Below are 25,861 nucleotides of genomic sequence, written 5' to 3' on the forward strand. Positions count from 1 at the left end.
ATTAGGGCAGGCAGGAGCTAAGGGACTTGTCTAGAGTCCTATTCAGTACATGTCTGAGGTTGGATTTGAACTCGGGTCTTCTGCCCCTACAGTTTACAAGTGCATGGATCAGTGAATCTGACTTAGTGTCAAGTAGCCCTGAATTCCAATCCTGCTTAAACAGTTGTTGGCTGTGTGACTGGTCAAGTCACTCACTTCTGGGCTTCCCTTTCCTCCTCCATGTCCCCCTTGGCCCCGAGGCTCTTCGCAGCTCACATCTGTGCTTGTGTGAACCAGTGTCTCCTCAAGACAGGGATGGGAAGCTACTCTGGGGGATGGGCTGCCTGGTTAGGTCTCAGTGGCTCCCAAGAGGTATCTGAATCACAGATTTGGGGGTCTCTCACCTTGCTGTATAAAAATACTTCTGACCACTATGCTTCCCTATGATTGACTTCCTTTAATCCTGTGCATTCTACCATTAGGATTTAAAAACATGCTTTCCCAGACTGCCAAGGCTGTGGGTGGGTGGATGGGGGAATCCAGGACAAGAAGGTTAACTAGCCTAGGGCACGGCCCGTTCGGTCCATGGAACCACACTGTGAGGGGCAACCTGAGGCTCGGGAGGTCACCCAGTGGGCGAGGGGCAGTGTGCCCTTTGAGGCCTGGGCGCCACGGCCGGGGAGGACACTTCAGCGCTGTTTCTCCCGGCAGGTGCCACCATGTCGGCGCTGGTATTGACGGCCTGCATCATCTGGTGCGTGTGCTCCATCAAGTCCAACCGGCACAAGGATGGCTTCCACCGGCTCCGGCAGCACCACGATGACTATGAGGACGAGATCCGGCTGATGTCCACGGGCTCCAAGAAATCGCTGCTAAGCCATGAGTTCCAGGACGAAACCGACACGGAAGAGGAGACGCTGTACTCCAGCAAGCACTGAGCCACGCTCTGCAGCCCACGCAGGGGCCTCCCCGCTTTTGGGCGAGTCCGCACCCCTGCAGGCCGCCGTCTGCCCTGCTTCTTTGGAGAGCTGTTAGGAAAGTTAACTTGCTTTAAAAATGTGTAACCTCCATGAATACAGAAGACCTGGTCCTCCTTCAATGCACTCTCATCTTTTTTTGCCTTTTTTTTTTCTTGGATCTCTATTTATGCATCAGGATGGGGCAAGATACATTCCCCCTCTCCTTTTTTTTTTTTTTTTTTTTTTCCCCACCAAAACCCAGCTGTCTGGCTCATTTAATGGCAGCATCGAGTTGACTGATAGACATTGCCTTTGCATTGCAAGTGTTGGCTAGTGGCTTTAGCTTCTGCCCCTTATTAACACAGCCCCAATTCCCTCCTGACACAGGACTGCAGAGATAGCTGTCAGCAGCAGAAGTATGAAGCTTTAAAGCTCTAGATTTCTTTCAACGTTCTGAGGATTTTTTTTTCTTCTTCTAGTTTATAAAAAAAAACTGGAGTTTCCTTTTATTATTTACATGGAATGGAGGCTAAATTTTAAGAGAAAAAAAGAAAAGGCTTTCTGGGGCTTTTCTCTCTATCTTAAAACTAATTGGGAGCTGTCATGCTAAACTCCAAAATGGGATTTACTACCTCTCTCATTAGATTTCACAAAGCTTAATATGCTGGCTTTCAGGGAGAAACCAGAAGGCCTCAGAGTAGAAGGTCCTAATGAGACTGAAGAGAGGCGAAGGAAGAGGAGGTTTGACAACGGATAACTCCGTTGCCTGCCTTGAACCTAGCTAAAAAGAATGCCACAGGTGCTCTGCTGCATTCGTCCGCTGAGCTTGGGCTCACCACCAGGAGGATGCTTAGCTTGTGAATGTTTCCTAAACCGGGTCCTTGGTTCTACTATGCTAGCTGTGTTACTTCATATGATCTGTCCAGCCCAGTGGCTGATGGCATCTGGAAGTATTGAGGAGGGACCTCCTCTTTTGCACATTTTTAATTCCTGTTTAAACTCACAGCACCCACCCACATGATTCTTCAGCCCAAGCAGCATTGACGGCATCATGCTGTGAGCTGCCGAATGCCCCCCACTCCTCCTCCTCTTCCTCCCCCTCTTCTTCTTCTTCTTCCTCCTCCTCTTCGTGGAGCTTAGCTAATGTCACAGACTTGGGCCCTTGCAGAAACATGAGCTGCTCTTCCTAGCAGCTCCCTCAATAGCTGCTCTCTGATTTAACCCATGTGATACCCTGTGGGCAGCATGGTCTTTAAATATGGCCACTGCCCATCAAGGGAGCAGTATTGGGGGATGAAGTTCTTTCCTCCACAGATGGTCAGGTTATTCAAAAGAAAACTTTATCATGTTGAATATCATGGTCATGAATTTGACAAGTGCAAGTCACAGTAAAAGGATAATGAGAATGTCAGATAACCTTTCAGTGTCCTAATGATCAAGGGTTCAGAATAACTTGTCTCTTCTGATTGTATTGAGCCTCCATGTATCAAATCCTACATTCTAGAGTCCTTCCTCTGAGTGATTCAATGCCATCCAATAACATTCAGCATGGCTCGGGTATGGAATACATCCAGAGTAGCTCATAAAAATAGACTTAGCGAAGTGGGATTCACCATCGTGCCATTTAAGTGGATGAGAGTCAATTTTAAACTGGGGTGGTTCAGAATTAAGTTGTTCTTCTGACAGGCTTCTGACTTGGGAGGCCCCTCTGGAAGAGGAGTTCATGGGTGCCAAAGTAATGGTTATTAATAATTTCTCTGATTTTTATTCCCTCCCCATTAATAATTTGACATTTCTTTGGGTACCAGACGCGTTTCATCTGCATTTTCAAAGTGCTTTACCAAGTAGCCAACAACAAAACCTTTTGAACTGAGTTTTTAAAGCATCATTTTAACTTGAGTGGCAGGTTCCACTTGGGACAGTGCAGGTGGAAGGGAAATACCATTGGTCTGAGATGAGAGATGTCTCAGTCTTTACTCCCAAAGACTAATGCTTTCTGTTAGAAGGTGACATAAGAAATCACTATTTCTTCCTCAACCTCAAACATTTTTTAAATTGAATTCACCAAGAGTGTATGAAGCACCTGCTAGGCCAGGAGCTATTTTGGGTGCTGGGGATAGAATGACAAAAATAAGACAGCCCAGACCTGCCCTCTAGAAGTTTACCTTGTATTTTCATCTTCCAGTCTTTGGGGGACATGTTGAACCTAATAGATAGGGAAGTGGGAATTCTTTTGGTCATTATTTTTTTAAAAAGAAAACCAAATTTTGCTTTATGTCTTGAATTAGGTAGGAAAATAGCTTTCTGTCTTAAAATGAGAAGTTTCTAAAAATGCCAGTGTGCTGCAGAGTGTCGGTGTCCCTAGCTTGTGCTCCCAATTCTTGTGAATGTTCTGGATGTGTGACTACTAGCCCTAAGGGTTCTCGGCCTTCTTTCATGTCTCTGTGGAACCAAACTAGCCATATTAGGCCCAGCTGCCTGTATCCTGGGGCCAGAGAGAGGAGAGGATTAGCCCCCCTCTCTGTGCTTTATCTCTGGGCGTCTCATCTCCTGAGGAGTCATGGAAACCCACAAGTGTACAGTATTGAGAAATGTTGTGCAGATTCAACTTGTGCCTTGACTCCCAAGGCCTGGCGAGTCAGTTTTGTATCCCTGCTCCTTAATAAAAGGCAATTTGACCTATTAGGTAACAGTGAAATTGTTTGCTTTTATGTAAAAATGCTTCTGTTGGGTCCTTTGGTCCAGGGAGATAAGCTGATTGATTAATCTCAGGTAGAGGAAAGAAGCTGTCCTCTGGCTGGATTTTGCCAGATAATGTGAGTGGAGGGTGGTGACATTACCAGCATGAGTGTGGGATTCTTGTTCCTGTAGAAGGAATTCTGCCTGGGTCTCCCTTCTCGATCCAGATGGGAAATGCGACCTGTTGGGTGTGTTGGCTGGGATGGGGATAAGGGGAGCTTGATGGGGGTGCTCAGCCCTAAAGAGGTACACTAAATGAAGTTGGTTGTGACCTAAAAGGTCGTGCCTCAACTTCTGTGTCCTAGGCTGTCACCAAGGGTCCCAGGTGATCCACAGAGGCTTGTTTGGAGCTGGTCCCGATAGCCTGACCTTGGCGTTAAAGCCCCTAGTTTTCTCTCTTCCCACCAGAATGTGTTTCTACCGCCATGTTTGACCCTGCTGTGTGTTAAAAAAAAGGTTCTCTCGGAACTCCATTATACTTGTACCAGCAGCATCTAGGCAGCGGAAACTTAGTTTTGCTTTAATGTTCTTTACCCGAAATTAGATTTTTGTTTATCCATAGAGACCTCTGTTTTATTAAGCTCTCCTTTTATCTTTGGGCCTCTGATTTTAGTTGAAGCCTCTCATTGATTTGGTGATTCTGGTCCTTGATTGATGCTAGGATGGATGGGTCCTCTAGGCCCCAGGACCCTCCCCCTCATGCTCATTTCCCATCTCCAGCAATAACTAGCCCATTGCCTCGATTTCAGAATGCTGGCTTGACCGTTTTCCATCTTGATGGAAATAACAGTTTGAAGTTCCCTAGACAACTTAGAGGCAGTTGGTTTCCAATTATTGTGTAAATTTGTGTGATTGACACTTAAGTCAGCAGCATGAGACAAGTGCACCATCTTATCCTCCCTCCTCTTGGCCACTCTAGCCCTGGGTCATTGGCATGAATGTATTTCTTTTTCTTCTTGGCTTTGGATTCAAACCTCCACAAGCCCCATTTGCCCAGAATGACGCTGTGCTTGGTTTCGGCAGAACAAACTTGTCATTGTGCTGTTTCTACAAGGTGCCCAGCTCTCCGCTCTCATCTCAACCACTTCAGGCTTGGGCGTATCACGTGCACTGTGCCTTCAAAAAGAAAAAAAAAGTTCAAAAGGACTTGACGTGGAACTGAATGATAGTATTTTTTTTAAAGAGCCGATCTGTAATTTATGTGAAATCTAAACCTGTTAATGAGGTCCTTTCTTTTTTTTTTTTAAACATGTAAACAGATCTAATAATCTTGCATAAAGGTTATTTTATGATGTCTGTCTTTTTCTGTGTTTTGTCTCATCATCCTTTTAATAAGAAAAACTAAAGATCAATAATTATGAAAGAAAGTGGTATGGCTGGAGAGGGGGTTGACTTGGTCAGGAAACCCTGAGTTCAAATCCTACTTCTGAACCCTGAGCCATTCCGACTCCCAGAGCCTCAGTTTGCTAAGACTATAAATTGTGGTGCAGGTGTAGACACAGTAGTGAGAGGAGGAGTCTCCTGTGTGTGTGTGTGTGTGTGTGGTGGCGTGTGTGTCAGTGAAAATGCCCAGATCTGATCACCTCCCCCCAAAAATAACTAGAACCATGACACAAAAGAACAGCCATAATTTAAAGTCCTGCAGGGTTTTTTCCTGAAACATCTAATTTTAATGAAGCATCAGCTCTGAGGGCAGCTCCTGAGGGAGCAGCAGGGTGTGCAGTCAGGGAAAGGGATAATGTCTGTCTCTGTCTCTGTCTCCTGCTGGCTCTGTGTCTCTGTCTCTTTCTCTTCCTCTCCCCTTTCCATCCATTGTCCTATGTCCAAAGCTCCTTAAATCTCCGTGAATTCCATTAAGGCCGTCTACGGGGAAGCAAAGGGTGTGGGAAGAAGGCAGAGAGGGATCCTCCAGTGGGGAAGCTTAAGTAATAGCAAGGCAAGTTAGGGAGCAGAATTAAAGCAGAGACGGCAAGGATAGCAAAGACGTGTGTATGGATGTGTGTATATACTTTTCTGGATATATAAGTATAGATATATGTGTATATACACACCACGTTTTTGATTTGGTGAATCCTCCTCGATGTTCTGCTGGGCACATGACAGTGTTCTCTTTTGCTTTATTTTGTTTTGTATTCCTTTTGTTTTTCTTTTTTTCTTACTGTTTTTCAAATAATTTTTTTAAAAGAAAGCAGACAGAAGGGGCAGGCTGCTAGGGAGTAGGTTATCATACCGCATGGAAACACTGGGCTTGTCAAGAAGGACTCCAAGGAGTTTTATGTGAAAAGGGATAGGGAAGCCGGATTAATGGGACAAGTGGGTCAGACTTAAAAAACATGATGGCCGCAGTCAGAGCTCAGGCAGACCTTCTCCCAAGGAAGAAAACTTAAACATGAGATGTCTAATGAGAGTGGAGCCCCCAGTCTCTTCAACTCGGGAGGTTTCTCCCAGAGGAGAAATTTCTATCAATGCTTGGATTACTGCTTGGTCAGGGCTAAGTTACGGTCGGGGGGATTTCAGCATCCTGGAAAATTCAACATTTATTAAACGCCTGTTGTGTGCCAGCAGTCGGGAGATGGAGCCAGGGCTCGGCCATCCCTGCGGGAGGCGCGGGTGGGGGAGAGGCGAGCTCGGGAATGTAGGTGACGGATAAACTTGGGCGCCAGGACGTTCGGGGGACGCGGCTGTGGTTTGTGGGAGGAGTTCCCTGGCTGACGTTCCGGGTGGCGCTGCGGGGTGAGAGACGCCCGGGCGGCGGCGGGCTCCCAGGCGGAGCCGCAGCGCTGGTGGTTGCGCGTGCCCTCCTGGTCCTGCTCAGGGACCCGGCAGTCTCCCGGCCTCTCTGTATCCTTACAGAGCACTAATATTCCACAGCATTCCCTACCACACTCATCCAGCCCTTCTCCAGCCACGGGCGCCCCTCAGGTTCCACTTTCCGGCCACCACAAACATTTTGCCCCGTGGGCCCCTGTCCCTCTCTCGCGACCCCTCTGGGATGCAGGCCCAGGGGAGACACTGCAGGATCAGGGGCACAGCGCCAGACCGCTCGGCGGGGTCAGCTCACAACTCCAACAAGGCCGCGGTGCCCTGAGGCAGCTTTCCCGAGATCGCAGGTTTACAGCGGGACGGCGGGTGGCTGGTCCAAGCGAGGGCTTCCTGACTCCGGTGCCAGTGCTCCTGCTCCTAAAGACTACGTCTGTGCTGAGGGGCCTGAGGCTCCGGGGGAAGAGGCTTGGAGAATGAAAGGCGAGGAGGTGTCTGGGAGGCTTCCCGGGATCCAAAGTGCAAATCCCAGTCCAAAGGGCTCTCCCTGTTCGCGGGCTGCAGCTCCCACATCCCGCCGCGAGGTGGCGATGCCTCTGGAGGCTCGCCTATCCCATCAGCCCCGGCGCGGCCGAGCGGGACTGAGCCTATGAGGGCGGCGGGGCGGAAGCGACGCTCTGGCCTCTTCCTCTCCAGTGCTCCCCGGCCCGGCTGACGTTGGAACAACAGCCATGGCGGCAGGAACCAGCAACTACTGGGAAGGTGAGAGTGTGAGGACCGGGGCGGGGGCCAGGGACTCTCAGAGGAGAGAGGGCCAGGGCGGCCGCGGGCTGCTCGGGGAGGGCGGGGGCCAGGGAGCCTGGGCTCCGGGAGGGGCGGGGATGCGGCCCGCGGGGAGCGGCCTTGGTCCGAGCTGGGGGCGGGGCGGGGGGCACCGGGAAGCGGCGGGGGCTGGGGGCGGGGCTCGGAGAAGGGGAGGTGAGGGGGCTGCTGCCGGCCGGGGCGCTTCCTATCTTCTTCCTTCCCTCCTTCCCTTCTCTCCTTCCCTTCTCTCCTTCCTTCCCTCCTTCCCTTCTCTCCTTCCCTTCTCTCCTTCCCTTCTCTCCTTCCTGCCCTCCTTCCCTTCTCTCCTTCCCTTCCCTCCTTCCCTTCTCTCCTTCCTGCCCTCCCTTCCTTGTCTTTCCTACTTTTCCTTCTTCCCCCCTGTATTTATTCTTCCTTTTCTCCCTCCCCTCTATTTCTCCTTTCTCCCTCCTTTCTTTCCTCTCTTATTCCTTTCTTCCCTCCCTCCCTCTTTTCCTTCCCCTTCCCTTTAATTCCTCCCTTCCTTCTCTTCCTGTCCCCTTCCCTCTCTTTTCCTTTCTCTCGTTTTCTCCTTCCTTCCATCATTTCTTCTTTCATTCCCTTTTTCCTCCCTTCACCTTTCCGTCCCCTTCTTCTTCTTCCTCAGTTCCTCCCTCCCTTCTTTCCTTCCTCTTTCCTCTTCACCCTTCCTTCCACCCACAATTCAGCGCGCTCTGACTTTTCCTCCCTCTCTCCGGCCCCATTATTTGCTCTTTAGAAGTGCATTTTAAGTCTCACTCGGCATACTTAGAGCTTCTTCGTAGGAGGTGTCCTCGTGTTCAGGGCCAGCTAGTCCGACCCCTCACTGCACAGGCGGAGGGGAGGGCCCAGGGCCCGGGAGGGGGCCCGGAGAGCTTGGCAGCAGAGGAGGAAACTGAGGCGCAGGGAGGGAAAGGGCTCGCCTGAGTCAGACTGATCGGAGGAAAATTAGAATCGAATTTAAAAAACAGTTTTTAACGGAGGAGTTTGTTTTCCTGCACAATACTTGGGACACTGCCACTAAGTGCTAAATAAACCTTTAATTTAACCATTCAGCCGCCTCATTCTCTGATGCACAGGAAGTGCTCTGGGTTCCCCTTTGTCTGGAAATTAATTTTCATGGATTAGAACTAGAAAAGACTCAGTTTTTCAACTGTCAAGTTTTTTTTTTTTTTTAAATTATGATTCTGAGAAGGATGGAGGTGAAGACCCCCCCTTATTCTGTAATTTGTTTTTTAATTATAGTTTTTATTTACTAGATATATGCATGGTAACTTTACAGCATGGACAATTGCCAGACCTTTTGTTCCAACTTTTCCCCTCCCCTCCCCCAGATGGCAGGTTGACCAATACATGTTAACTAGGTTAAAGTCTTATTCTGTAATTTTGAAAGTGAGGCTCATGGTGGGACTTCCCCAGGTTACACAGGGAGCAAAGCCAGGAGTGGACTGGAGCTCCCTGACTCCAAAGCTAGCAGCTATTTCCCCTGCGCCACCCTGTTGCCTGAGAGGCAGAGGGACCAATCTTGTTAGTGATCCTGGTCCATATCTTGCCCTGAGTTTACCACAGGAGGGGGGGTCTAGAATCCTTCCATTTTTCCCGGACGACTGGATAATACATATTCACCACTGTAGTGTTCAGACTCCCAGCCTGTTCTCCTTTGCCTATGTCCGTCCATCTTTTTTCCATCAGAACATTTTCCTGGTGATATTCTTAAGTCCTGCTTGTCTTCTTGGTTCCTTAGTTGTTTTATGTTGCTTTCAGCTTCCTACTTTGAGCCTTTCTTCAATTAATTAATAGTAGTATTTGAAATCACACAAATTTGTGATTTTGCTAGATTGTTCTCAGTGTAGAAAACCATTCCACTGCTGCTCATTTGCAACCACTTGTAACTTGTAGCTGTGTGACTTAGAGAGGGTGTGAGTCCAGAACTTCCTGACTCTAAGGCTTACATTGGGCTTCGTATTTTTATCAACATTTTATATATATATATATATATATATATATATATATATATATATATAATATACTTTTTGGAGCCTTCTTCATGAAATCTGATTCAAGAAGGGTTTGCAGAACCCTAGTTTCAATGCGTAAACTTTAATGACATATCTTTTTTTTTTTTTTTAATAGCTTTTTGTTGACAAAACATATTATGCATGGGTACTTTTTCAACATTGACCCTTGCAAAAACTTCTGTTCCAGCGTTTTTCCTCCTTCCCTCCACCCTTCCCCTAAATGACCAGTAGCCCCATACATGTTAAATATTTTAAAGTATATGTTAAATAGAATGTATGTATACATATTTATATAGTTATCTTGCTACACAAAAAAAAATTGAATTTAGAAAAAAGGTAAAAATAACCTGGGAAGAAAAACAAAAATGCAAGCAAACTATAACAGAAGGAACGGAAATGATATGTTGTGGTCCACACTCATTTCCCAGTGTAATGACGGTTCTTTTAAAAGTTGCTGTAGAATATGTGTAAGAGTGCCTTTTTAAAGACTGCCAATCAAGAAGCCCTTGTAACTTCTAAAAAAAATTAGGTGCGTTGTGCTATTGCCTTGGCCAATGGAGATGATTTAATTCATATATTACTAATATGTATTAGAATTGACTGAAATATGAGTGTTTAGGCTTTGTTTCTCTTTTTATTTTCATCCTTTTGTGTGTTCACATACTGAACAATAATGAAAAGCAGAAGGCCTAAGTAGAGCGCTCCCAAGAGCTTGTTTTACTTAGGTACTAATTCATTCAGAGAAAACCTATAGATTTCTCTTAATTTACTTTTTGTTTTCTTCTTTTCTTGTATGTACATTCTTCCATAGATCTCATATTTTTAATATACTATGCTGTGTGATATATCACTACTTGATTTTGTCAAACCATATAGGGGGAAAAAGTTTCAGCTTCCTGCAAGAATTGCTTCTACTAAATACACTTAAAAAAAAAATAGCTTTTTATTTTCAAAATACATGCAAAGACAATTTTCAGCATTCACTCATACAAAATCTTATGTTCTAATTTTTTTTCTCCTTCCCTTCCCCTCGCCTCCATCCCCTAAACAGCAAATAATCCAATAAACACATTTCCACTAAATACACACTTAAGACATGATTTCTGACTCTGCAAATTACAGTGTCATTTTTTAAAAAGAAAATTCCACTCTGAGCAGGTCATTGATGAAGTAAAGAAGGTGTCTTTGTATTGGTTTGGGTCTTGAGGAAAGGTTATGACACAAATGTCAGATCAAAAACTTTGTTTATTTTTTTATTTTTTGTTGAAAACAGTGTCATCATGCTTGCCAGACTTAGGCATTTCTGTTGGAGTGTTCTCAAGCATAAAGCATTGACTATTGTTGTAGTCTGAGGAGAAAGTTGATCCATTATTACAAATCTTGGGTTCTTTTGGGCACTATTTTCTTTCGACTCTTGTACCCTGGATGCCATTCTTTGGTTGATTTGGGTTTGTGCAAACACCTAATGTTATGTAGGTTATAAGAATCAGCTCAGCAGAGTCTAGCAAGGGTTATGATGACACTACAAAAGTAATACCTGTTCCTCTATCACCCTTCCTCCTTGGCACTAATGTGAGGTCTTAAGAAAGAGTAAGAGAAGTAGTGTGTCATATATAGTCTCCTAGCCAGGAAGGACCTAGGTTGGCATTAAGTCACAGCTTCTCAGCACTTGAGGAAATTCTCTTCACTTGTAGCAGTAATGCTGACCTGCATTTCCTTTATCAGTAAAACTATCTTCCTCTATAAAGGAACCTAATATTTAAGTGGATTTGGCTTTAGGTTTATGATAGCTGAATTTAATGTTAAGATTTGGTTCACGTAAAAGCCTGGTTCTGAAATATCTACTACGCATTGTTTCTATTTGGAGGGATAATTATTCAGCTAAGAGCAGTGAGTGTGCTCAGTTGTTCTATCACTTTATTCTTTTATTCTTTTTTTCCTCAATAGTATTTTTTTTCCAATTACATGTAAAGATAGTTTTTGATACTTGTTTTTTCAAGATTTTGAATTCTAAATTTTTTCTTCCTCCTTTCCTTAGAAGGAATTTGTGAGTTGTATACAATCATATACATTTATGTATAAGTATGTACAATCAGTGATATAAGTCTATTACAGTCATTTTAAACGTTTCCATATTTTTCATGTTGTGAAAAAAAATTAGAACAAAAGAGAAAAACCATGATAAAGAAAAAGCAAACAAAAACAAAAAAGGTAAAAAATAGTGTGCTTCAATCTTCACTCAGTTTCTGTAGTTCTCTTCTGGATGCAGATGGCATTTTTCCATCCCAAGTGCATTGGAGTTGTGTTGGATCACCATATAGCTCAGAAAAGCTAAGTCTAAGTTTGTCATAGTTTATCATCACACAATGCTGCTGTTACTGTGTATGGTGTTCTCTTGGTTCTCCTCACTTCACCAGTTCATGCAAGTCTTTCCAGACTTTTCTGAAATCAGCCTGCTCATCGTTTCTTAGAGAATTCCATTACATTCATATGCCATATTTTATTCAGCCATTTCCCAACTGATAGGCATCCATTCAGTTTCCAGTGCCTTATCACTACAAAAAGGACTGCTAAAATATTTTTGCACATGTCAGTCCTTTTCTCTTTTTTATGATCTCTGAGATACAAACCCAGTAATGAGGCTGTTGGATCAAAGGGTATGTTCTTTTTATAGCTCTTTGGGCATAGTTCCAAATTGCTTTCCACAGGAATGACTTAATTCTGAAAGAGTTTTGCAGTTTTGTTTATTATAATCTATATCAGAACTCCTTTGAAACACTACTAAGATTCCAAGTTTTTTAACTACTCAAATTCAGACAACTTAAAACTTGAAATAGTTTGTCCCCTTTTCTCTCCTGATCCTCCTTCCTATCTGACCTCTCCTCTTGCTAGATCCACGTAATACCTGCTAAACACAGGTGTTCTGGAGGCTCTGCCCTGGTCCTTCTTTTCTTCTCCATTTGTACTATTTTGTTTGCTGCTCTCTGATCTCCATCCAGTCCTAATGTTTCTGTTAACCTTCAGTCTCACATCTCTAACTCCCTGTGAAACATCTTGAATTGCATGTCCCTTAGTTATCTTAAACTCAATATGTCCCAAATTGATTTCATCATCTTTCTCCCCAAATCCTTCCTCTTCCTAACTTCTCTGTTTGTTTTAAGAGTACCAGCAATGCCTGCCTCCTTCCTTCCTCCTAGTCATACAGGCTCATAATCTAGATGTCATTCATTACTCACTTTATTTCCTGCCATCTCTCCCCAAACCAGTCCGTTTGATTTAATCTCTGTAACATTTCTCTCTATATGCTCTCTTTCTCTGCTAAGATAGTCATTGCCTTGGTTCAGGCTCTCATCATTTCATATATGGACTCTTGCAATAGCTTGATGATTGTTCTGTCCATTATTCAGCTGTCAGAGTGATTTTCCCAAAGTGTAGTTCTGTGTCATTCCTCTTATTCCAAAAACTGTCTCTAACACTTCCATTGTGACCCTGCAGTCCATTGACACTGACGACTTTGCTATTCCTCGAGCAGGATGCTCCATTTCCCATCCATGCCTTCTACCCCTTTGCCTTCTCAAACTATCTCCAAGTTAACCTTTATATCTTGTACACATAGTTTTAGCATGTTGTCTCTCCTATTAGACTGTAAACTCCTCCAGAGCAGGGACTGTATTTTGCCTATCTTTGTATCTAAAACATTTATAGCACAATTCCTGACACATAGCAGATATTTAATAAATATTTATTAACCGACTTTTCAGACTAGAAAGCTAGTGCTTTGATGTTTTTAGATGTATTTACAAGACCACTTTTAAATCTTAAAAGGACAATAAATTTTTATAAATGAATTGTGAGGTATTTTTTTTTTGGCACATATAATTTCAAATTTTTTTTTACTTTACTTGGGATATAATAAGTGCTTTAAAATACTTGATTGGGGCAGCTAGATGGCACAGTGAATAAAGTACTGGCCCTGAAGTCAAGAGGATCTGAGTTCAAATCCGGCCTCAGATATTTAACAGTTCCTAGCTGGGTGTCCCTGGGCAAGTCACTTAACCCCATTTGCCTCAGCAAAAAAAAAAAAGGAAAAAAAATCTTGATTAGTTGGTTACAAATGTTATTCAGTATAATTATGGATGTTTTAGAATATTTCTTAATAGGACTTTTTTCTATTCCTTGATCTACAAGGTATCTATGCAAGCTTGTTTGTTTGAGTTACATATTTCTTCTCAAGGGATCTACAATCTTGGGGAAGAAAAATCTAAAACTTTTTTTAAAAATGAATAATATAAGGGCAGTATGTGCTTTTAAATTATGTGGTATAGACTCTTAAATCCTTTTGAGATTAATTTCAGAGATGTTAATTATAGGTAACAAGGTCTGCTTAAACTAGAGAATAAGAATACGGTAATCATAGGTAGAAGAGAATTAATTTAGCAATTACCTAAAATATAGTTCAATTAGACTGTTATTTCCATAACCACATTTTGAATGAAAGAAAATGATTGATTTTATTATCTTAATTCCCTCCTTTTATAATTATATTTTATTGGAAGAAAAGAAGGACACAAGCATTTTTAAGTAGATACTTTGTTCTAGGAATTGTGTTTTACATTTTATCCCCATAATTACTCTGGGAAGGTAGGTGTTCTTATTATTTCCTTTTTACTGAGACAGACAAAGGTTATGACTTTCCTGGGGTCACACAATTAGTATATAACAGGCCATATTTGAATCCAAGTCTTATTGACTCCAGACCTAGTGCTCTATTCACTTCACCATCTCCCTAGAGAAAAGCATGACAATTTCAATCATATGTTTTCATAGTTTAAACATCTGCTGAAAGTTTAATTGTCCTAAAAGCCAAAATATTTTAGCCATATCATTTTGTAGTTTTACTAGTAACCCTCCATTATTAATTATTTGCTTTTCAAATTCTGTTAAAGATCTCCGGAAACAGGCCCGACAGCTTGAAAATGAACTTGATCTGAAACTGGTTTCCTTCAGTAAACTGTGCACAAGTTATAGTCACAGTAATGCCCGAGATGGAAGACGCGACAGGTATAGGTACTACCAAAATCTCTCTTTTGCCTTACATTGTATAATATAGTTACAGTTTTTACTTTAAATAAAACAAAATATTTCTTTATAATTTAGATTTTATTAGTTCACATAAGTTCAACCTTGTTTATTTTCTTTTTAGTAATTTTTAAAAAAATATTTCTTTGAATTCTCAAAGGTTTTGCAAATGAAAGATGTGTGTGCAAGATTTGTGATAGTATAGGTAGAGGATTGCCAGTACTTGAGAGTGTGGGATTTGACTGAAAGATGGAGTTCCTGCTTCAGCAGCATAAGGCTTTGTGTCAGTCTATTCTGTAGATTTCCTTTTTTTCCCCCTAAAAATGTTTTACTGATCCTTTTTTTTTTTTTTAACACATCATTGTCATTTCCCATGAATAGCCCTGCTATTCTCTGTCCTGCTAGAGCCCTCTTTTGTAGCAAATAAGTGTAATTTAGGAAACCAAATCAATACATTGTCCATGTTTGAAAATATGTATCTTGTTCCATATCCTTAGGCCATAGCTTCTTGCCAAGAAGTGGGCAACTTCTGAATTTCCATTTGTTAGTAAGGATCTATCCTTATTTATGTGAACATACTATGATTTCCCTTGACTTAGAATTACAGTTTTCAGACAAGTAGTAAAGAGCCTCCATGACTATTTGGTCCAACTCATAAAAGAAAGGGATCTCCACTATAACACCTCTGATAAGTAATTGTCCTCTGATTAAGAAGTTCTTTCTGGCATCAAACCTAACTTTTCTTCTTTATGACTTCCACTCATTGCATCTGATTTTGCCTTCTCAGGCAAACTCTATGAGGCTCTTTCTTCCCTCCTATATGATGGCCCTTCAAATACTGAAGACAGCTATTTGGTATACCTAGGTCTTTGATGCCCCAGGCTACACATGCCTAGTTCCTTCAACTAGCCTTCATGTGATATTGAACTTCCAAAGCTTTTCCTTTGGTCACTGCCTCCCTTATCAATAGGTTTTTTTAAACCATCCATAATGGAGAAGCCTGATATGGTCTGTCCGGACTTTTATCTCCCTGTTCCTGGAAGCCATCCTCTTCTTTGTGCAGCCAAGGTTTCATTAGCTTTGGGGGCTGCCCCAACACATTGCTGACTTATTGAGCTTTCAGTCCACTAAAGTGCCCAGGTCTTTTTCAAAACATCTTTACTTTACAAATATCCTGTCTTGTACTAGAATAAGTTGATTTTTTTTTTTTTTTTTTGCCCAAGTGCAAGAATTTTCCATTTTTGTCTATTAAATTTCATTTTATGTTCAGTCCAATGTTCCTCAAGTTCTTGGCATATTTTAGCTAGCTCTGCTCCCAGTTCTGCATCATTTGCAAATTTGATCAGCCTCTGTCCATTTTATGCGTCTGTCTAAGTCTTGGATAAAAATTATTAATAGCACAAGGCTAAGCTCAAGTCCCTGGAGCCATCTTAACCTTTATAACTATTCTTTGAGTCTTGTCATCTAACCAGCTGTGAATCCATCTAAATGTATTATCATCTAGTCCACATTTCCCCATCATCTCAATAAAAATAACATAAGATACTTACTAAAACTTTGCTAAAAATCTAGGCCAATTATAACCATAGCATTCCCTCACTACAGTTTCATAGTCCTGTCAGAAAAGGAAATGAGGCTAGTCTGACATGACCTGCCCTTGATGGAGCCACACTGGCTCTTTGTCATCATTGTGGCTTTCTTTTGTAGCTATTCACCATCTCTTTAATGGTGTGATTTAGAATTTTATCAGGAATTTGGTTTAAGCCTTACCAGCCTAGAGTTTTCCGGCTCTGTACTCATCCTTTTTTTGAAAATTGAAACATTTGTTGTTCTCAGATTTTGTGGGATCTTTCCTATTTTCCATGATTGATTCAAACATGGGTCTTGAAAGGACAGGCCCAGTGTCTTGAATTCATCAAGGGCATCTGAGTGTTTTTTCAGTCTCCTTACTTATATTCAACATCAGTTCTAGCTTGGTCATTTTTATTTGGTCATTCTTAGGGTAAAGATCATTCTTTGCAGAGAAAATAAAAAAGGAATTGGACAGCTCTGCTGTCTCTCTTGCCAGCTATCCTCCTCCCACCTACTCTGAGCCAAGACCTTCTCTCTTCTTGGAACCATCTCCTTCCTTTCTTTGACTAGCCAGAGAAAAAGTGTATGAGTTTGTGCTGTCTTAGTGTTGACCTAACATGCTGTAGTCCTCCTTGTCAGAGTACTGGAACTTTTCTGTGAGTTGTTGGAAGAGGAACTTCACCATCCTTTTTTTGGCTTTGTTTTGAGTATTAAATACCTGGATAAAATGTTTTTCACAGATTTTAGCCAGTGCTCCATTTTGCCTTCATTTTCAGTAAGTGTTTATAGATTCCATTGACATGCTGCAAGTACCATTCTTTTGCATTGTTTTTAAAATAAAACCAAACCCAGAAATTTGTTTCTTGCACACTTATTAGAACTGTGAGGGATGTAGAAGACCCTTACCCAAAATGACTACTCAGAGATCACTCAGTAGAAGGTAGAAAAGTTGTTTATTGAAAACCTCTGGAGGATGAGCCCTCTCATCTCAAGATAAGAAAGAGAAAGCTCTTGGTAGGAGGGCTAAAGAAGTAGTAAAGGTACATAGCTTTTATACAAGAAATTACATCACAAGGAAGAGAGCATTGAGAAGGGGAGGGGGAGGCATCTAATTGGCTGTTGCTATTTGGAGAGATTGGAATGGAAAATGTCTGTTTCCCCCAAATCTCCTGATTTCTAGGAAACAGAAAATCAGGCCTTCAGGCTTAATCAAGCAGATAGTGCTCCAGCTAATAGACTAAATATCAATAAATGTCAAATACTGATAAATGTCATCAGCTCAGGTTAAGTAAATATGGCTATAGCTGGCCAAGGCTCAAGTAAATATGGGACTGCACATATTATACAGGTCATAGGGGAAACACAGAAATAATGAAAATAAAGTACACAAAAAGAATTCACATATTCTTGTAAGTTCTTCACCTTATCTCGTTCTATTACCCATAGAAATATGACAGTCGTGTACTTTTGGAATGTAAATTTCAAAAAATGTTCAGATTTGTTGTCCTTTAACTAGTTTCTTTATTTGGATAGGTCTTTTGCCAAGAGTAAGTGCATTTAAGGTTCAGTAATGTGAAGAAACCCTCACTGTAATGTCATTTGATCAGTCAGTTGTTCCATGGAATTAATGAACCCTCTGAAATACTGTTTCACTTAACACTGTCTTTTTCATAGATCCAATAATATGGTTATTTGGAATATTCTGATGTAAGTAGCAGTATTATTACTTCAATACTTGAAGTATGAATAATTGAAATAATAACTTGAGGGACCCTAAAGTATACTATAGGCCTCACTGAGATTCTTTGCTCTGTGTCCTTCTGGGCATTTAATCAGAATAGATGTAGTGAAAAGGCTGTGATATGTTCCTTATTTAGAGAGCTATATTTATGCTGGTAAACAAAGTTTCCCTAAATCAGTTCTTAAATGTTTAAGTCTATATGACCACTTGCAAAATTTCTTTTAAATTTTTTATCTCTTAATTATCAGATGATACTCTTCCACAGTGCTTTATGTATTTTTTTTCTGAACTTTAAAATGATTCAAATATTTGGAATATTTCCATTGATAAGTTATTCAAGAGTAATTACCTTGAAAGCATCTTCATATAAAGATTTATAACAGAATACAATTCATTTTGTAGAGTTAGCAGAAAATGGTTTTTATTTTTTTTTTTAAAGCCAAAGCTTTGAGCCAGATTGGCAGTGTAATCTGAAACATTTGTTGGCTCCCCATGTTGAAGAATGTCCCTGAATGCTGCTATCATGACATTTCCTCCAGGAATATTTTTCTTTTCTTTCTTTCTTTTTTTTATTTTTATTATAGCTTTTTATTTACAAGATATATGCACGGATAATTTTTCAGCATTGTTAATCGCAAAACCTTTTGTTCCAACTTTTCCTCTCCTTCCCCTCACTCCTTCCCCTAGATGACAGGTTGACCAATAGTTAAATATGTTGAAGTATATGTTAAATACAATATATGCATACATGTCCAAACAGTTATTTTGCTGCACAAGAAGAATTGGACTTTGAAATAGTGTACAGTTAACCTGTGAAGGACATAAAAAATGCAGGCGGACAAAAATAGAGGGATTGGGAATTCTATGTAGTGGTTCATAGTCATATCCCAGAGTTCTTTTGCTGGGTGTAGCTGGTTCAATTCATTACTGCTCTATTGGAATTGATTTGGTTCATCTCATTGTTGGAGAGGGTCACGTCCATCAGAATTGATCATCATATAGTACTGTTGTTGAAGTATATAATGGTCTCCTGGTCCTGCTCATTTCACTCAGCATCAGTTCATGTCAGTCTCTCCAGGCCTTTCTGAAATCATCCTGTTGGTCATTTCTTACAGAACAATAATATTCCATAATATTCATATACCACAATTTATTCAGCCATTCTCCAATTGATGGGCATCCACTTAGTTTCCAGTTTCTGGCCACTACAAAGAGGCATGCCACAAACATTCTTGCACATACAGGTCCTTTTCCCTTCTTTAAGATCTCTTTGGGATATAAGTCCAGTAGTAACACTGCTGGATCAAAGGGTATGCACAGTTTGAGAACTTTTTGAGCATAGTTCCAAATCATTCTCCAGAATGGCTGGATGTATTCACAATTCCACCAACAATGTATCAGTGTCCCAGTTTTCTCACATCCCCTCCAATATTCTGCATTATCTTTCCCTGTCATTCTAGCCAATTTGACAGGTGTGTAGTGGTATCTCAGAGTTGTCTTAATTTGCATTTCTCTGATTAATAATGACTTGGAGCATCTTTTCATATGGCTAGAAGTAGTTTCAATTTCTTCATCTGAGAATTGTCTGTTCATATCCTTTGACCATTTATCAATTGGAGAATGGCTTGATTTCTTATAAATTAAAGTTAATTCTATATATTTTGGAAATGAGGCCTTTATCAGAACCTTTGACTGTAAAAATGTTTTCCCAGTTTATTGCTTCCCTTCTAATCTTGTCTGCATTAGTTTTGTTTGTAGAAAAACTTTTCAATTTGATATAATCAAAATTTTCTATTTTGTGATCAATAATGATCTTTAGTTCCTCTTTGGTCATAAATTCCTTCCTCTTCCACAGGTCTGAGAGGTAGACTATCCTATGTTCTTCTAATTTATTTATAATCTCATTCCTTATGCCTAGATCATGAACCCATTTTGACCTTATCTTGGTATACAGGGTTAAGTGTGAGTCAATACCTAGTTTCTGCCATATTAATTTCCAATTTCAGGAATATTTTTCTATGTTGTCTTGCATTCAAAGTGTGGGTGCTTGGTACATCTACGAGGTATAAATTGGTTCTTGGTTCCTGTGTGGACTGATAAGTAGCTTTAGGGAATTTAATGGTACTTGTCAGTGGCTATAGAGTTTGATGCTTTTTTTTTTGTCTCTGGGCTCCAGGGCACTGTGCTGAGCTCTAGGGATACAAAGAAAGGTAAACACAGTCCCTGCCTTCAACGAGCTCATGTGGTGACATTAGAAAGCAAAGGATAATAAGGAATTAGGTAGGAGCTATGCACAGAGGGGCAGGGGGCAGTATTTGGAGGGAAAGTGCTAAGAACTGGGGCTTCCTACAGAAGGTGGGATTTGAGCTGATGCTTGAAGGAAGTCTAGGGGCCAATGGAGAGCACAGAAGATGGGGGTGGGGTGAGGACAGATGTCCTGATTGAAGAGCAATCTCATTGCTGGTCTCTGGGTTGGAGGGTGAGAGCATGGAGGGGAGTCAAGTGGGAGAAGACTGGAAGGAAGGAAAGGGCCAAGTTGTGAAGGGCTTTAAATAGCAAATAGAGAGTTTTAGATTTGATCTTATAGGTGATGAGGAGCCCCTGAACTTGACTGGGAGTAGGCATGAAAGTGGCTGTTTGGCAGCTGTGGGGAAGATCTGATGTGATAAGAACCCCCAGGCAGAAAGGCCAGCTAAATTGTCTGTGAATTCTTTGGGGTAGAATCTCATTCTGCTGATGCCAAAGAGTTGCTTTGTAGTTTAAGAGTTTAAGTGACTTGCCTGGTTTCACACAGGTAGTATATATTGGAGGCAGAGCCCAAGCCTTTGTCTTCTGGCCTCAGTGCCCTCTTGCCTGTTTTATACTTAAAAACAGTTCTTTCATCCTCCTTGTGAATCTTCTAAGCCTCTTGCCACAATTGGCATCACTTTTGTTTATTCCACGACTTGTTGGTAAGTTGTCAGATGTCATAAAGACCATGGACAGGAAGCAGATTTTAGAATCTTATTAGAATTTATTAAAATTTTTGGTTTTATATCAGCCAACTTTTTATTTCTTTAATTATTTTTTATTATAAACTTAATCCTCTCAATATACAAAGAATAGGAAAGTGAATTAAGAAACCATAAAGTTAGGTTATTTTCAGTTTTTCTTAAGCTACATGTGTTATTTAACTAGTAGTGACAAAATTGCTTTATTTATGTCCCCTTCTGTACTTTATTGTGTCTTATACATTTTCACTTCCCACTGCCTACCTTGTACATTACCCACATTTTCCAATATGTTCCTTTCCTTTCCTTTCCCAGTCATCCCTTCTAAAACAAAATTTTTTTGTTAAACCCCCCCCCCCAAAAAAAAAGATTGAAACTAACAGTGATCAAATCTAGCATTATATTTAGTGCTAATGTTATATGTAGTTCCTCACATCTACAGACAAATAGAGGATGTTGCATTTTCACATCTCTTTTTGGGGGCAATCTTGGTTATTATAACTTCACAGCATTCTCTCTTTAAAGATCCATGCCGTCTATATGATAAAGAATTTTTTAAAAGTTCTGCTAAATTAACCAACATATCAAAAATGTCTGGCATTATATGCATTGTTTAATGCTTGGGCCCTCTTCCCTATTCAGGCTGCAAAGAAGTGGGGGAATTTTCTAATTATAATTCTTCTTTGGAGCCAAGTTTAGTCATTGTAATATATCACTCAGTTTTGATTGTTATGTTTTTGTGTTGTTTTCATTTACTTTGTTATAAGCAAATTTACAGTGTTTATATCATCTTTCTCCTCCTGCTTACTTCACTTTGCATCAGTTCATATAAATCTTTGCATGCTTCTTTGTATTCACGCTATTCATGGTAAGAAACCATTTCATTCATAAGTAACATTTTATTATATTCATGGTATGCAAGGGTACATTGATGGATCATTCTTCAGTCAGTGGGTGCCTACTTTGTTGCCATTTCTTTTTACTGTAGAAAGTGCTTCTATAAGTATTTTGGTATATTTAGGACCTTTATTTTTATCATTGACCTCCTTGGAGATTTATGCCTAGCAAAAGGTATGGGCAAAAAATGGTATTTTATACTTTTGGGGAGAAAATCTGAAGGAGAAATAGTTACAGTAAAATATTTAAAAGTCCTACCCTTAACTTGGATAATTCAGTGCAAACAACCAACCTCTTAGAGCCTTGGCAGCTATATAAAGATACTAAGTTGCCAAGGATTGTTTGCCAATACCATAAATCCCCTACACTGATGAAATTACAGATTTGGATCTCTTCACTCCCATCCCTCCCTCCTGCCTGAAAATTAAAATTTGAAAGAGATCTTTTTTTTTTTTTTTTTTTTTTTTTTTAAGTGAAAGCTTTTTATTTTCAAAATATATACATGGATAATTTTCGACATTCACTCCTACAAAACCCTGTGTTCTCATTTTTTTCCCCTCCTTTCTTCCACTCCTTACTCCATTCGGCAAGTGATCTAATGTATATATCTATCAAACATGTGCTGTTTCTTGAAGAGATCTTCCTTGTTTAAAGGAAGAAACTGAGACTCAGATCACACAAGTAGCTAATGGTGGAACTCGTTATCAAATCTGGGTCATGTTCTTTCTGCCACTCTGTGTATTCATTTTTAATTTGTGGAAATTTGTCCTTTGCAAATTATTTTAGGAATAAAAAAATGATTTCTTTCCTATTATGTTCAAATTTATTATATAGCTTTCACTTATTTATTGGGATAGAGCATGTGTCAGATAAAATGCTTTAAAGGAATCATTATTGTTGTTTATTTGGATTTATTTATTTATTTAGAAACTATCAGACATTGCGTTTCTGAGTGCTTGAGTTAATATGATTTACTTCTTATTTCCGTAGTTTAATTATGTAGAATTTTTTGTTTCTTTGAAGAGAATGGTAAAAATTTTAAGTATTTCTTTTGAGCCATTTTATAATACATACTAAATATTGACAAATGGGTGAGAATCTCTTTATAGAGTATAATTAAAATTTGCATAGATGTGTTTTGATTTATTGAGGGTCCAGGAATTAAAGTATTTATGGTATGATATGAATCTTACAGAAAAAGCTAATTTAGAAAATTTAACTCAAGAAATAAAGAGCATTTTATAAGAATTATATTTCAGTTTTTTGTAAACTATTATTAAATTATTGCAAACTTTACTGGTACCTGAAGTAATGGGCTCCCTTTAACTTTATTGCTTTAGTTCTGACACAACACCTCTTTTAAATGGATCAAGCCAAGATAGAATGTTTGAAACAATGGCTGTGGAGATTGAACAGCTCTTGGCAAGGGTGAGTTCTTTTCATAATCATATACATATACATACATCTGATAGCAAGTTAACCATTTAAAATAAAACTTTGTTGATTGACTTTTTCTAGTCACCTAAAAGATGAACGATCATATTTCATTTACTCTCCCCTTACCCCACCCCTCTTGCCCTCTTGACCCAGGACAGGCAACATTTGCTGTAGTCGTTGCCAGATTCTTTATTACCTTGTTAGCTTTTTCTTTTTCTTTCTTTCTTTCTTTTTTTTTTGGACATGTTAGCATTTGTGACAGTGACCCAAACCCATTTGCCTCCCTCTCCCTGTGTGTTGGCTTCTGCTTCCTATGCTGTGGCATGTAGCAGAGAGGGCAAATAAATCAGTGATTTGACTTTGATCGCATTGGACTGTTCACATATTCTAAAATGCCTTGTTTAATGCTCTGTCCTTTTGTGTAGCTTACAGGAGTAAATGACAAAATGGCGGAGTATACCAACAGTGCTGGCGTCCCTTCCCTCAATGCAGCACTCATGCACACACTGCAGCGACACAGAGACATCTTGCAGGTAACTTAATGTCTCACACTTTCCCCATTAAATATTCTTTACAAAAGTTTAAAAACAGATTTCAAAGCAGGGGAACTGCTCAGTGATTCACTTTTTTTTTTCCCCTTAAAGATGAAAGAACCTTCTAAGTGGAGTTTTTCACTTTGTTTCAGGACAGCTTCTCACCATATCTTTTTTCAGAACACATTCTGAAAATAGCTCTTGGCTATTGCAATTACCTCAGTTGATTGCAAGTAATTTGGTTAATAAGAGAAATAACATAAATCTGGGGCAAGAGAATTAATTAACTACTCAATGGTTTCATTGGCTTACCAACTGTAATCAAGGAGTAATGGCCAGTTCTAGAAGTCTAAAAGAAGAGACCTTTTATAGTCTGTCAGGTCACCTATTTTGAGCAAATCTGCCAAAATCCTGGATATTTAAAGAAAGATAATCTAGGAAAGAGTTACCCACTTTTGAAAAGAATACTTTCCTTGAGCTATAAATTTTTTTCTCTATATACTCTTTTGGTGACCTCATTAGCTCACATGAGATTATCTTCTCTAAGCTGATGATTCCTTCCTAGCTCTCCCTGAGCTTCAGGCACACAGTGCTACTTAACTATTGGGTACCTCAAGCTGAATGTCCTATAGACACGTCAAACTATTATTGTTTCTCTCACACCTAAAATATCTAAATTTCCCTGTTCCTTTTGAGAGTGTCAGTCAATCAACAGGCAAACAGCGTTGGGTGTCGCAGTTATAATGACAAAAGTGAAACTGTTACTGCTCTTTAGGTAGTTTCTAGTCTAGCTGGAAGTCTTAGCTATAGGAGAGAGGAGCCTTGGGTGGACTCAGAAAATGGATTTAGAAAACAGATACAAAGTGATTTGGGGATGGGCATAAGGGGAATAAGGTATGAGCAAGGGGAGAACTGCAGAAGGTGGCATCTGAGCTTGGACTTAAGGAAACTAGGAATTCTGAGAGGTAAGGAGAGAATGTGCTATAAGTGAGAGAGAGAGCCGAAGCAAAGGGGCAGAGGTGAAAGCTGGGGAAACAATTGCTGAACTCTGGTGACTGTGAAGGGGAGGGAAGCGTCATAAGACTGGAAAAGGAAGCCTGGACCAGGCTGTGAAAGGCTTTAAAAGGCAAATAGAAGATTTTTTATTTTTTAGAGTAATAGGACATCAATAAGATTTGTTGTGTAGACAAGTGGCATGGCCATGTATTTAATTAAGGAGGATCACTTTGGCAATTATGTAATGGTTCTGCTGGACTGGGGAAAGACTTGAGGCAGAGATAGTAATCAAAAGACTTTTAGTAGGCCAAAGTAGAGATAGTGAGGGCCTAAACTGGTGGTTGTGTTTGTGTAGAGAAGGGAATGGATGTGAAAGGTATAGTAATAGGAATGACAAGATTTGGCAACTAATTGAGTATATAGTGAGCAGTGGGAGGTGACACCAGGATTGAGAACCTGGGTTCTGCTAAGAGATGGTGACATCCTAGGGTGGACATAGAGCAATTGAGAAGAGGATTGGTTTGGGGGAAAAAATGACTGATGAGTTCTGTTTTAGACATGAAGAATTTGCGTTATCTATGGATCATCCAATTCAAAATGGCCGATAATAGTTGGCGATGTGAAACTGAAGCTTGGGAGCGACTACATCTAGGTGTCATTGGCATAGTGGTGCTTGTTAAAGCCAGGGAGCTATTGAGGTCACTGAAAGAGAGAGTGTGTATGAGAAAAGAGGCTCAAAGGTGTGATCTGGAAGCTGAGTCAGCAATTAGGATACCCACGAGTGCCATTGGAAGGAGAGAGAAGGAAATATTCAGAAGGAGAGGTAGTTACTGCCATCAGACTTTGATAAGACAGCAAGAAGGAGAAGCATTGAGAAAGAAACTTCAGATTTGACAAAAGATTATTGTTAGCTTCATTAGGGAAGGTGGGGTGTAGATTTTAATTTTTATTCTGTAAGATTGAAAAGAAGAAAAATAAATAACTTCTGGCATCACCAAAAATGCACAGAAACACCCAATTTATACTTTGACTTGAATATGATCTTTTAAAAAAAATTTGGTGTTTTTTGTTATTCTGAACTTAAAAACATTAACAAGAATTTCCATATACAACAAGTAGAAATGAAAAGATTGGTGAAGCCACAAATTTCTACTGCTTACAGCTTGTGTCTTTTAATGTGTGTAATAAATTCAGCAGGTTAATGTCAAAGCTGTCTTGCCCATCTGTCTTCTGAATTTCCTTCTGTTCTGTGTCTTTAAAAAAACACACAATGCTTTGGTAATACTCCTTTTTTAGCCTCACTGTCACCAGATCCTTTCCTGCCCTCAAAAACATCCTC

The 25,861-nt window shown here is 40.3% G+C and overlaps 2 protein-coding genes across 7 annotated transcripts in view; both read left to right on the plus strand.

The window, feature by feature from the left end:
- The window catches only part of CPD (carboxypeptidase D), a 155,692-nt gene extending 152,069 nt beyond the window's left edge, over window positions 1-3,623 (plus strand). For both annotated transcript variants that reach the window (XM_074263791.1, XM_074263790.1), the window contains one exon: window positions 691-3,623. In XM_074263791.1, coding sequence (XP_074119892.1) covers window positions 691-917 — 227 coding nt within the window. In that variant the 3' untranslated portion in view covers window positions 918-3,623. The remainder of the gene's footprint in view (window positions 1-690) is intronic.
- Window positions 3,624-6,441: 2,818 nt separating this feature from the next.
- GOSR1 (golgi SNAP receptor complex member 1) overlaps window positions 6,442-25,861 on the plus strand; it is a 70,956-nt gene continuing 51,536 nt past the window's right edge. For 2 of the 5 annotated variants that reach the window (XM_074263802.1, XM_074263800.1), the window contains exons 1-4: window positions 6,442-7,199; window positions 14,224-14,338; window positions 22,897-22,984; window positions 23,419-23,526. In XM_074263802.1, coding sequence (XP_074119903.1) covers window positions 7,169-7,199; window positions 14,224-14,338; window positions 22,897-22,984; window positions 23,419-23,526 — 342 coding nt within the window. In that variant the 5' untranslated portion in view covers window positions 6,442-7,168. Of the gene's footprint in view, window positions 7,200-14,223; window positions 14,345-22,896; window positions 22,985-23,418; window positions 23,527-25,861 lie in introns of all 5 variants that reach the window. The other 3 variants (XM_074263801.1, XM_074263799.1, XM_074263803.1) reach the window with 2 other exon arrangements.

The sequence above is a fragment of the Sminthopsis crassicaudata genome, chromosome 4, assembly GCF_048593235.1.
Source record: "Sminthopsis crassicaudata isolate SCR6 chromosome 4, ASM4859323v1, whole genome shotgun sequence".
Taxonomy (NCBI): Eukaryota; Metazoa; Chordata; class Mammalia; order Dasyuromorphia; family Dasyuridae; genus Sminthopsis; species Sminthopsis crassicaudata.